Here is a 12500-nt window from a genome sequence, read left to right as displayed (position 1 = left end):
TAACCCTCCCTCCTCCCCTCCCTATCTCCCTCCCTCCCTCCCTCCCCCTAACCCTCCCTCACCCCCCTCCAATCGCCTTACTCTGTTTCTCACTCACTTTCGTTCCCATTCCCATTTCCTTTATCCCCTCCCCTCCTCCTCTCACTCGCCCCCTTTCCCCCCTTCCCTCTCACTTCCATTTTTGCTACTCTATTTCCCCTCCAATTATCCCTCCCCTTAATAATCATAATTATATCCCTCCTCCTACCCTCCTCCCCCTTCCCCCTTCTCCCTTCCCCCTTCCCTTCCCTTCCCCTCCCTCCTCTCCTTCCTACCCTCTCTTTTCCTTTTCCCTCCCCCTCCGTCCCTTGTCCCTCCTTCCCCCCATTCCCTTCCCTTCCCTTTACTCACCTCCTTCCTCTTACCCTTCGATAACACCTCCACCCTTGTTCCTTGCAACAATACTAACCCCCCAGCACTTACCTTTTCTCCTCTCCCTTCCTACCACACCCTTCCCTTCCCCCCTCCCGCTCCCCCCTCCTTCCCCCCACTGCTCCGGGAACGAGAAACCCATTCTGTTAAGGGATTTATCTGCGCGTTGATATTAAGAATGGAGCGAGATGTGCCAAGGATACAGGGGTTAAAAGTGGCAGTTTGGCTTTCCCCTCTTTGGGAACGCGAGGGGGGGAAGGGAGGGGGAAGGGAGGGGGAGGGAGTGGGGGAATGGGATGAGGGATGGGGCGGGGTGTGGGGAGGTTAAGGGTACGTTGTTACTTTTTTTTTTTTTTTTTTTTTTTTTTTTCATTCATCGTTTTTTCCAGTTTAGGTTCGTAGTCTTTTTCCCAGTTTAGGTCGTAGTTATACGGTAGATCGGTTTTCATTTAATAATTTTCTCTCTCTCTCTCTCCTCTCCTATCTTCTTCTTCTCTTTCTCTCTCTCTCTCTCATCTCTCTCTCTCTGTCTCTCTCTCTTCTCCTCTCTGTCTTTCTTCTCTTCTCTGTCCTCTCTCTCTCTCTACTTTTCTCTTCTTCTCTCTCTTTCTCTCTCTCTCTCTCCTCTCTCTCTCTCTCTCTCGTCTCTTCGCTCCGTCTCGTCTCTCTCATCGTCTCCTCTCGTCGCTCACTCTCTCTCCTCTCGTCTCCGTGTCTCTCTCTCTCTCTCTCTCTGTCTCGTCTCTCTCATCTCTCGTCTGTCTCTCTCTCTCTCTCCTCTTTCTCTCTCTCTCTCCTCTCTCTCCACTCCTTCTCTCTCGCTCTCTTTCTCTCTCTCTCTCTCTCTCTCTCTTCTTCTGCATCTCTCTCTCTCTCTCTCTTCTTCTGCATCTCTCTCTCTCTCTCTCTTCTTCTGCATCTCTCTCTCTTCTATCTCTCTCTCTCTCTCTCTCTCTCTCTTCTCTCTCTCTCTTACCTTCTCTCTCCCTCTCTCTCTCTCTCTCTCTTCTCTCCTCTCTCTCATCTCTCTCTCTCTCTCTTCTCTCTCGTCCTCTTCTCTCTCTTCTCTCTCCTCTCTCTCCCCCTCCATTCCCTCCTCCCTCCCTCCCGCTCCTTCCTCCCTCCCCCCTCCCTCCCCCCTCCCTCCCTACTCCCTCTCTCTCCCCCTCCATCCCTCCCTCCCTCCCTCCCGTCCCTCCCTCCCTCCCTCCCTCCCCCCCTCCCTCCCCTCCCTCCCTCCCTCCCTCCCTCCCTCTCCCTCCCTTCTCCCTCCCTGCTCCCTCCCTTCCCTCCTCCCTTCCTCCTCTCTCCCTCCTCCTCCCACTCCTCCCAACCTCCCTTCCCCTCGGAGTTGCTATTCTCAAAAGCCGTGTTTGCACAAAGACAAAACTTTAGCGACCGGGGATTTTAAACCACCAGGGCATTCATCAGACGGGTATTGAAGCATGCAAGTGCATTCATGTATAAACAAGTGCGTGGGTACACTCGCTGGCACAAGCACACGTTCATGCACATGCACAAATGCAAAACCAATCATTTAAGCAAACATATATGCATATACACACGCGCGTGCGTATACATACATATACACAGACTCATACACATACGTACACACACGCATATGTACACGCACGCGCTACGCACCAAACACGCACATCGCAGCGCAGACGCGCTAAGCGCGCAAGCACGACGCACAACGCACACGCACACGCACAGTTACGACAAGCCACAATCGCACACCGCACACGCACACGCACACGCACACGCACACGCACACACACACGCACACGCACACGCACACACACACACACACACACATACACACACACACACACACACACACATACCTCCCACACCCCACACACACCTCCCCTCCCCTCCCCTCCCCTCCCTATACCACAACTAGAACACCCTCGCCACCTCATCTCTTCTCCCGTCCCCCCCTACCCCCATACCCCCTCCCTCCTTCCTCCTCCCCCTCCTCCTTCGGGAACGACTCAAGAGGCAGGTGTCACGACGTCTATCCCGAAGGACGCGGAGACCGAGGGCCGAGGGGGAAAAAAACTCGGGATTCAATTAGGTTTCTTAATAATACTTAATGCCCTCAGCGACTCTCTTTGGGTATGGGGGGGAGGGGGAGGGGGAGGGGGAGGAGGAGGAGGAGGAGGAGGAGGAGGAGGAGGAGGAGGAGGAGGAGGAGGAGGAGAGGAGGGAGGAGGAGGAGGAGGAGGAAGGAGGAGGAGGAGTGGGGAGGCCGGATTCAGAAGTAGGAGGAGGAAAAGTTGGAGAGGAGGTGAGAGATTAGGAAGGAAGAGTAGGAGGAGGAGGAGTAGTAGGAAGTAAGGAGAGAGAAGGAGGAGGAAGAGGAGGGGAGGAGGAGGGAGGAGGAGGAGGAGGAGGAGGAGGAGGGGGGGGAGGAGGAGGGGAGGGGAGGGGGAGGAGGAGGAGGAGGGAAAGTAGGGGGGGTGGGGTGAGAGAGTAAGGGAATAGGTAAAGGGGAAAAGGAAGATAAGGGGAGATAGAGATGTGTGTGTAGGGCAAAGGGGAGGAAGGAGGGGAAAAGGAGAAGTAGAAGTTAGAGATGAAAAGGGGGAAAAAGGAAGGAGGCGAAAAGGTGAGAGAGGGGGAGAAGAAGGGAGGAAGGAGGGGGAAAAAGAGAGGAAAAGAGAGAGAGGGAGAATAGGGAGAAGAAGAGGGGGGGGGGTGGTGGGGGTGGGTGGGGGGTAAGAAGGGGGGAAGAAGGGGGGGTTTGTGGTAGTGAGAGAGAAAAGAGAGAAAGAGGGTTAGGAGTGTGGGGGACGAGGGCAGCACAAACAAAAAACCTCAACACCAACAAAAAGAGGGGAAAGGAGGAGGTAGAAGAGAGACGGTTGGGTTAGGACGTGTGGGGGGGAGTGGCCAACAACAACACAAAACAAAGAGGGGAAAGGAAGGAAGGAAGGGTCTTCTACCTGCTTCAACCCCTCATAAGGAAACGACAATCAAGAATCCTTCTTTCTTCTTTACCGAAGGAATTTGATATAGAATAAGAGGGGGCAAAGGAGGGGGTCGAGGTAGGGAAATATGAATATGGATTTGATATTTTCTGAATTTTTTTTATAGAGGGAGGAGGAGGGTAGACGGGAAAAAGGGAGGAAGAGAAAAAGGGAAAAGGGAAATGGAGAAAAATGATAAGAAAAACAGAAAAAAGAAGGGAAACTGGGGAAGGAAAGGGAAAAAGGAGGAACCTATCCCCACATCCCCCTCCCTACCCTCCCCATCCCCCAAACCATTTGCCCAAAATTTGTAGCAGAATGTTTGTGAGGAGCGTGTGTGTATGTATGTATGTATGTATGTATGTATGTATGTATGTATGTATGTATGTATACATACATACACATTCGATATTAATTAATTCTTGCAGAACAGAATAATATGATATTAGTGCATCTCTCTCCCATCCATCACCGCCCCCCCCCACCCACCCCCCCCCAAAAAAAAAAAAAAAAAAAAAAAAAAAAACATAAACATGGATAGATAAACGACCAAAAAAGGCGAGACACATAGGGGAAAATAAAACAAAAAAATGAAATAAAAAATAAATAAAAAAGAAATCCTCAGGTTTAGACATCGAAGGGAAAATTGCTCTGAGGAAGGAGTAATGGCTGCCGCGTTTATCCAACTTCCATTTAAGCAGTCTCAAGTTATCCCAGAGGCTTAGGAGGGGAGGGGGAGACAGAGGGGGTGGAGGGGTGGTGGGGTGGGCGGGAGGGGGTGGAGGGAGAGTGAGAGGGAAGAGGAGGCCGAAGGGTGGGTAGGAGGGGGAGGGATTGGGGTTGGAGGGAGGGTGGGTGGATGGGGGGAAGGAGGGGAGGTTGGGGGAGAGGGGAGGTTGGGTAAGAGGGGGAGGAGAGAGACGGAGGGGAGGTTTGGCAAGAGAGAGAGAGAGAGAGAGAGAGAGAGAGAGAGAGAGAGAGAGAGAGAGAGAGAGAGAGAGAGAGAGAGAGAGAGAGGCTCGGGTGTCTCCTGTTGCAACCGTCTGAAGTGCAAAATGCCCACTCACATCTTTTCTCTTTTTTGACTTGTTTGTCTTGTGTGTCCTCTTTATTTTTCTTCATTCTGTCTCTTTTCTCTGCTTTCTTTTCCTCTTTCTCTTTTTTTTATTGTTTCTCTTCTTTCTTCTTTTCACCTCCCTCTCTCCTTCTCTTTTCCTTCCCTTCCTCACTTCCCTTCTATCGCTGCTCCCTCCATCCCTCCACTTTTCCTCTCCCTCCTTCTCTCCACCCTTTCCCTCCCTCTTTCCTTCTCTCCCTCCTTCCCTCCCTCCCTCCCTCCCTCTCTCTCACCTTCCTCTTCTCTCACCTTCTCCTCCTACTCTTCTTCTCACTTTCTTTCTTCTCTCCCCCTTCCTCCATTCTCCCTTACTTCTTTTCTCTCACTTCTCTCTTTATTTCTTCTCCCTCCCTCCCTCCCTCCCTCCCTCTCTCTCACCTTCCTCCCTCCTTCTCTTCTTCTCCCCTCCCTCCCTCCTTCCCTCCCTCCCTCCCTCCCTCCCTCCCTCCCTTCCTCTTCTCCCCGTGAAATCTCCCCGAAGTAAATCAGATCTGTTATTCATGAATGCAAATTATCTTTCTTCTAAGAACAGGGAGAGTAAGTAAGAGTATGGGGGGGGGGGAGGGGGGGGGTGGAAGAGGCGAGGGGGGGGGGGGAGGTGGAGGGAGGGGGGCGAGAGGCCCCGACGAGAGGGGTGGGGCGAAAGAGGGAGGAGGGAAGGGGAATAGGAGAGAGGGAGGAAGATTCAATAATTGTTTGCCAAATCAAGTCGATACACTGATCTCTCTCTCTCTCTCTCTCTCTCTCTCTCTCTCTCTCTCTCTCTCTCTCTCTCTCTCTCTCTCTCTCTCTCTCTCTCTCTCTCTCTCTCTCTTTTACACACACACACTCTCTCTCTCTCTCTCTCTCTCTCTCTCTCTCTCTCTCTCTCTCTCTCTCTCTCTCTCTCTCTCTCTCTCTCTCTCTCTCTCTCTCTCTCTCTCACATACACACACACACTTCCTAAAATCGATACGACACCCCAATCGATATCATTCTTCTCCCCCCCCCCCATCCCTCCCTCTTCTCTCCTTTCCCTCCTCCTCCTCCCCTCCTTCCTCCCTCCTTCCTTCCTTCCCTCCTCCCTCCCTCCTTCCTTCCTTCCCTCCTCCCTCCTCCCTCCCTCCTTCCTTCCTTCCTTCATCTCTCCCCTTCCCCTCCTTCCTCCCCCTCCCCTCCTTCCCCCGCCCTAATCTTTGTCTCTTCCGAAGTGGACACTATGTGACAAAACAACAACAACAACAACAAAATTCTGAGGCAGGATTATGGTCATTAAGTTAATTATCAAATTAAGCATAATTACAAGACTTTTTGGAAGATGTTTTTTTTTTCCTGTTCGATAATTAGATAAGAAATTTCGCCAACTCAGGTACGTAAAAGAATGAGGGAGGGGGGAGGGGAAGGGGAGAGGGAGAGGGGGAGGGAGGGGAAGGGGGAGGGGGAGGGGAAGGGGAAGGGGAGGGGGAAGGGGGATTGAGGAAGGAGGAAGGGGAGGGGAGGGAGAGGGAGAGGGAGGGGAAGGGGAAGGGAACGGGAGAGGGAGAGGAAGAGGGAAGGGGAGGGAGGGGGGGAGAAGAGGGAAAGAGAGCGAGAGAGAGCGAGAGAGAGAGAGAGAGAGAGAGAGAGAGGAGGAGGAGAAGAGAGAGACGGAGCGAGAGAGAGAGCGTGAGACGAAGCGAGAGAGCCGCGAGCGAGAGAGAGCGAGAGAGGCGGAGAGAGAGGAGGAGCGGGAGAGAGAGAGAGAGAGAGAGAGAGAGAGAGAGAGAGAGAGAGAGAGAGAGAGAGAGAGAGAGAGAGAAAGGGAGAGAGTAAGAGAAAGAGAGAAAAACGCGATATATGTATGTGTATATATATATGTATATATTTATATCTATTTATTTATATCTATATCTATATCTAATCCATATATCTATATCTAATCCGCCCATCCGTCCGTGTCCTTTCAGAGCGTAGCCGTCGTGGGCGAGGACGGCGAGAAGGCCCAGTGTCGCGTCCTGGACTGTGACACCATCACGCAGGTCAAGGCGAAGATCCTGGACGCCCTCTACCGCAACACCCCGCAGTCCCTCCGACCCTCCGTCCACGAGGTCGACCTTGGTAAGGCATGAGCACGGGCGAGAGGCTTCGATGCTGCATGAGTTTTTTTGTTTTTTTTCATTATTATTATTATTATCATTATTATTGTACGAGTATATTCTTTTGATTAGCTTTTTATAAGATCAAACACCGGTTATTATTATTATTATTATTATTATTATCATTATTATTATTATTATTATTATTATTATTATTATTATTATTATTTATTATATTATTTTATCATCATTATTGTCATTATCATTTTTTTTTTTAGAGGTTCAGATCGGGATTGTTGTTGAAGATATATTGCAATCTATTTTACACGTTGGATATAACTCTAAGATACAACTCGTAGAAATAAGAAAAAAAAAAAATCTAAATGAAAAGTTTGATATAATGAAAGTATAGAATAAAAAATAAATAAAATAAAACATACAAAAAATACACCAGATCATTAAAAAAAAAAGAAAAAAAATTAGAACAAGCTTAAAGAACATAACAACAAGAAAACAAACAACATACAAAACCACACGCCAATCCATAAAACAAAACAAAACAAAAACTCATTAAAAAAACAACAACAACAAAAAAAGTCACACCAACACCCCGAAGAGCTAACCGTCGCCCCTCCCTCCGTCAGAGTGGCGTCACGGTCGCAACGGCCACCTGATCCTGGCTGACGAAGACATGACGACGAAGGCCGACCCGAGCGGATGGCGGCGCCTCAACACCCTCGCCCACTACGGCGTCAAGGACTCCGCCCTCATGGCCCTCGTGCCACGCCCTCACGACCACCACGCCCTCAACAACGCCAACTGCAGCACCAAGTGTAATAACTGTGAGTATCTCGAGGGTGAGGGAGGGAGGGAGGGAGAGGGAGGGAGGGAGGAAGAGGGAGGGAGGGAGGAAGAGGGAGGGAGGGAGGGAGAGGGAGAGGGAGGAGGGAGGGGGGGGGAGAGGAGAGGAGAGGGAGAGGGAGAGGGAGAGGGAGAGGGAGAGGGAGGGGGAGAGGGAGAGGGAGAGGGAGAGGGAGAGGGAGAGAGAGAATGAGAGAGAGAATGAGAGAGAGAGAGAGAGAGAGAGAGAGAGAGAGAGAGAGAGCGAGAATGAGAGAATGAGAGAGAGAGAGGGAGAGAGAGAATGAGAGAGCGAGAATGAGAGAATGAGAGAGAGAGAGAGGGAGAGAGAGAATGAGAGAGCGAGAATGAGAGAGAGAGAGAGGGAGAGAGGGAGAGAGAGAAAGAGAAAGAGAAAGAGAATGTGAATAAGAACAAAATGCTAAAGAGTGATTGAGAAAGAGAATGGGAATAAGAACAAAATGCTAAAGAGTATTAATTTTAGACAAACAGATAGAACTAACAACCTATACTTCCCCTGTGTGTTAACAACCTTCCCAGTGCCACGCCCTCGAAGGATTTCCAAAGCCAGCCATCACGAGTCCTAATCTTCCCTTCCTTTCCTCCTCCTTCAGGCACGGGCTACGGCATGACGGGGTCGGGCAGCCCCGTGAGCCAGTGCGGCGACGTGGAGTCAGGCGGCTCCGAGGGCAACGCGTACCACTTGGTGAAGCCCTTGGACCACGACTCCCCGTGCCGCGGCGGCGAGCGGACCCACAAGGCCATCCCGGAGATCTTCCTCACGAGACTCCTGTCCACGAAGGGCACCGTCCAGAAGTTCGTCGACGACTTCTTCCGAACCATCCTTCTGCCCAACGAGACCCTCCCGCCGGCCGTCAAGTGGCTCTTCGACTTCTTCGACGACGCCGCCCGCCGCCACGCCATCGTCGACCCGGAGGTGCCCCTGGCGTGGAAGTCGAACAGCCTGCCCCTCCGCTTCTGGGTCAACTTCATCAAGAACCCGGACTTCATCCTGGACGTGTACAAGAGTCCTACGGTGGACTCGTGCCTCTCGGTCATCGCGCAGACGTTCATGGACGCCTGCTCGACCACCGAGCACCGCCTCGGCAAGGACTCGCCCTCCAACAAGCTGCTCTTCGCCAAGGACATGCCCCAGTACAGGTCGACGGTGCGGGCCTTCTACAGAGGCGTGCAGGACATGCCTCCCGTCACGGACCAGGACATGGCCGCCTACCTGCACCACCTGAGCCTCACCCACCTGGGCCAGCTGGACGCCAGACCCGCCCTCCAGGAGCTGTTCCATTCCTACATCACTAGATATTACGCGCAGATTATCGAGACACTCGAGGTGGACCCGGAATGCAGAAGTCTACACTTAGCACACAAACTGGACAATATCATGTGCACGATAAACGGGGAACCCACGTCTATGTGCTGAGACTCTCCCAGTCTACCCCCCACCCCCACACCCCCCCTTGAGAGTGCTGATTTCGCGCATGTGACCGGGAAGGGTCTCACTGCGCGTGCGCCAGTCCCCCCCCCACCCCACCCCGGTGGTTGCCTTCTATAAGACTTTAAACTCTCATTGCTGTTACTTACATGCCTAGTTCCTAGCCAAAGAGTAGGTGTATGATGAATAGGAAAAAAAAAGCGACTATTGTGTTGGATTCGTTGTTATGTATAAAAAAAAAGAGAAAATAAAAAAACTTTTTCATAACACTGCATGGTTCCTTCCAGTTGTTATGATTTTTTATTAAAACGAAGAGCGCTCGTTATTTTAGAGTTGTGTGCGTGTCTCTCATCCGCTGTACTTAATCAAATGTCTGTGATTTTAAAGCGTAGAGCATTCCGGTACATCCGAGGTCTCCCCAGTGGCGGGTGCTGATTCGTGCCTAACTGAGAGGGTGGGCGTGGCCAGGCGAGTGTCAAGAATCACAAGCGTCGCTCTCAGACCCCGAGGCGAAGTTCCGTCGACCCGCAAAAGGGAGCGAAAGTGGTGACAGCTGAAGAGTCTAAATAATTAAGGGAACAATGTCGAGAGAACGATGAACTAGAGAGAGAGAGAGAGTGTTGTTAGTTCACGAAGTGTGTAGTTACTTCTTAAGTGCTGAAGGACGAGTGAAACTCCTCAGAAACGTCACTTTTCTTCTTCTTCTTCTTCTTCTTTTTTTTGTTTTTATGAAGTCCAAGTGGCCTGCCGAGTGCTGTCTCGTGTTCCGTTCCGTTGAGCGCCCGCCACCGTGTTTTCTACTGGCTGTTCCGAACCTTCGCGGACACAGGGCGGCGCCCCCCCCACCCACCCCCCACCCCCGGGGGACTGAAACTGCAGGCGGCGCGCCCTCGTTGTGTTCTCGATTCGATGATTTGTACGCTTTCAGCCCGACGGCTCGCGACGCCCGTCACGGCACCGCGGCGCCGCTCGCCCGAGGGCTGACGTCACGCAAGCTAATGAACACCACACCTGGTCCGTTCTGTAAGAGCGGCGCCAGGCAGCCACCTCAGAGTGGTCACCTGTCATGGACAAACGCAGATATTTATTATCTCCAAGGAGGAAGAGAATGGGAGAAAGAGCAACACTGTAGGAAAGGGAAGATGTTCGAAGCGCGATGAGTGTGTGTGTGTGACGGCGGCAGGTTTGCGTCGTCAAGGTTTTTGGCTCCGGCGCCGGAAGAGCCGTCGACGCATCTCGCCCGCGGGGAGGTCGAGGCATTCCACGAGGGCCACCCACCACGAGGAGGAGCAGGAGGAGGAGGAGGAGGAGGAGGAGGTGGAAGAGGTGGAGATCCTCGAGAACAACTATTATATATGTCAGTGTTGTATGTATATGTGAGTTAAAAAAAAAAAAAAAAACACACTGAGAAGTGAATCAAACAAGTGTTAGAGACGTTAGAAAAAAAAAATACAGCTGTACTCCAAGTCTTTACTAAAAAAAAAATAATAATAATAATAAATAAATATAAAATACGAGTGTTACCGTTCCCCGTGGTAGCCGAGCTGCCGTCAAACTGTTGCTGCTGCTGTGCTGATGCTATGCTGCTGCTCCAACGCGGTGCATACTTTCCGTAACCAAATGATGCTACAGAATGTTCGTCCTTTATCTCCCAGGCTCCTTCGAAGCTAGTCATCTTTGTCCACGTCCTCAGCTTAGGTATTACGCCAGCTTCACGGATTACAGAGAGAAAGAGAGAGAGAGAGAGGGAAAGAGAGAGGGGGGAGGGGGAGGGGATGTAGGGAAAGAGAGAGAAAGAGGGAGAAAGAGAGGGATAGAGAGAAAGAGAGAGAGAGGGAGGGAGGGAAGGAGGGAGAGAGGGAGGGAGGGAGGAGGAGAGAAGATAAACACGATGACGAGAATTAAACGAAAAGAACGTGAATAAACGAAACTAAACGGATTGAAAAATCTCAACTTTCTTAAAATCTGATAAAAAGAATAAAAAAAAATTAATCGATTTTTTTTTTCTTCTTCTCTCTAATATACATATACTCTCTTCTCCTCCTCCTGACTGACGACCATAGAACGAAACAATGAGCTCTATCTTTCTCTTGTCTGTCCCTGAAGCTGTTGGTGTACTGTACGCTACACGTTCCAACACTTTTCACACGTTAGCTGATATTTTTATTTTATTTATTTTTTTTTTTCGAATTTTTTTTTTTATATTTTTTTTATCGTAGCCAGAGACATGACTGATTCAAAACAGCTGCAAGGACCGCCACTCAGACACATGTCAGGTTGTCACTTAACGCTGCCTGGTAATGTTGCAGATAAAATCATGGTCATTATTTATATTGGTGAATTGAAATGAATTTATTGATATCAATGGAGGTGGACGTTATTTTCGTCTTGACTTGCTAAATTCTTGTAAGGTTGGTGTTGATTTTTTTTTTTGTGCGTGTTTGTGGTTGTATTAGATTGTTTATATATATATATATATATATATATATATATATATATATATATATATATATATATATATATATATATTATATATATATATATATATATGTATGTATGTATGTATGTATGTATGTATGTATGTATGTATGTATGTATGTATATATATATATATATATATATATATATATATATATATATATATACATACATATATATATATATATGTATATGTACGTACATACATACACACATATGCACACACATCTCAACACCTACGCAATCACTCCCCCCCCCCCCATATCCGATGCAAAAGCAACAGGCAATGCAATATGACCATGACTCTGAGTGGAGACTTGCAACTGGTCGGTTTAATTTTGTAATATTGACGTGGGTTACTTAAAAGAGTTTGTTTGTTTACTCAATGTCCACTTTTACGACGCAAGATTTAACCTCTGTATTCTAATTGGATTCCCGTTTTCTTTGATGCCCTCCCTCTCCCCCCCTCCCACCCCCTCCCCCCTCCCACAATACCAACCCTAACTCCTGTTTACTTCCCCCATTTTTTTTTTTTTCAAAAATGATATGAAAGAAAAATTGTATAAAAAATATTTATAAAAAGTGTGATTTTTTTTTTGTTTTGTTTTTTTGTTTTTTTGTTTTTTAAAAGCCACTTGCGTATTTTGGATGATTTGCATAATACAAGGTTTTCATTCAGATGAGTTCTTTGTAACCCGAATATGAAAAAAAGAATGAGTTTATTGTATAAGTTTATTATAATAAAAAATAAAAATCCCGACTGATAAAATGTATCCTGATTATATAAAAAAAATGATAAAAATTCACTTTTTTGTAATTATTTTGTACAAAAATCTGCCCAGTGTTCGACAGTCTAATACATTATTCGGATAATCAAATGCCAGTTGTATATTGTGGTGTATTTTTATATAAATAGTGCAGGTTTGTACATACCGCTACATTTTAAGCTAATATTATGCAAAATAAATATGTAAAAAAATATATAACTAGCATCGTTTATTAACCTAATTAAATTGTGTGAGTGTGTGTCAGTGAGTGTCAGTGTGTGTGTGTGTGTGTGTGTGTGTGTGTGTGTGTGTGTGTGTGTGTGTGTGTGTGTGTGTGTGTGTGTGTGTGTGTGTGTGTGTGTGTGTGTGTGTGTGTGTGTGTGTGTG

The 12500-nt window shown here is 48.6% G+C and overlaps 1 protein-coding gene across 1 annotated transcript in view; it reads left to right on the top strand.

The window, feature by feature from the left end:
• The window catches only part of LOC122259854 (plexin B), a 35271-nt gene extending 24915 nt beyond the window's left edge, over positions 1–10356 (top strand). Inside the window, exons 14-16 of the mRNA XM_086542194.1 lie at positions 6429–6579; positions 7202–7399; positions 8033–10356. Coding sequence (XP_086398320.1) covers positions 6429–6579; positions 7202–7399; positions 8033–8856 — 1173 coding nt within the window. The 3' untranslated portion in view covers positions 8857–10356. The remainder of the gene's footprint in view (positions 1–6428; positions 6580–7201; positions 7400–8032) is intronic.
• Positions 10357–12500: the final 2144 nt, after the last annotated feature.

Source organism: Penaeus japonicus, unplaced genomic scaffold (assembly GCF_977035675.1).
Source record: "Penaeus japonicus unplaced genomic scaffold, GWHDUDI00000001_assembly GWHDUDI00000012, whole genome shotgun sequence".
Lineage (NCBI taxonomy): Eukaryota > Metazoa > Arthropoda > Malacostraca > Decapoda > Penaeidae > Penaeus > Penaeus japonicus.
The sequence above is the reverse complement of the archived record's forward strand: the minus strand, read 5'-3'. Positions and strand labels throughout refer to the sequence as shown.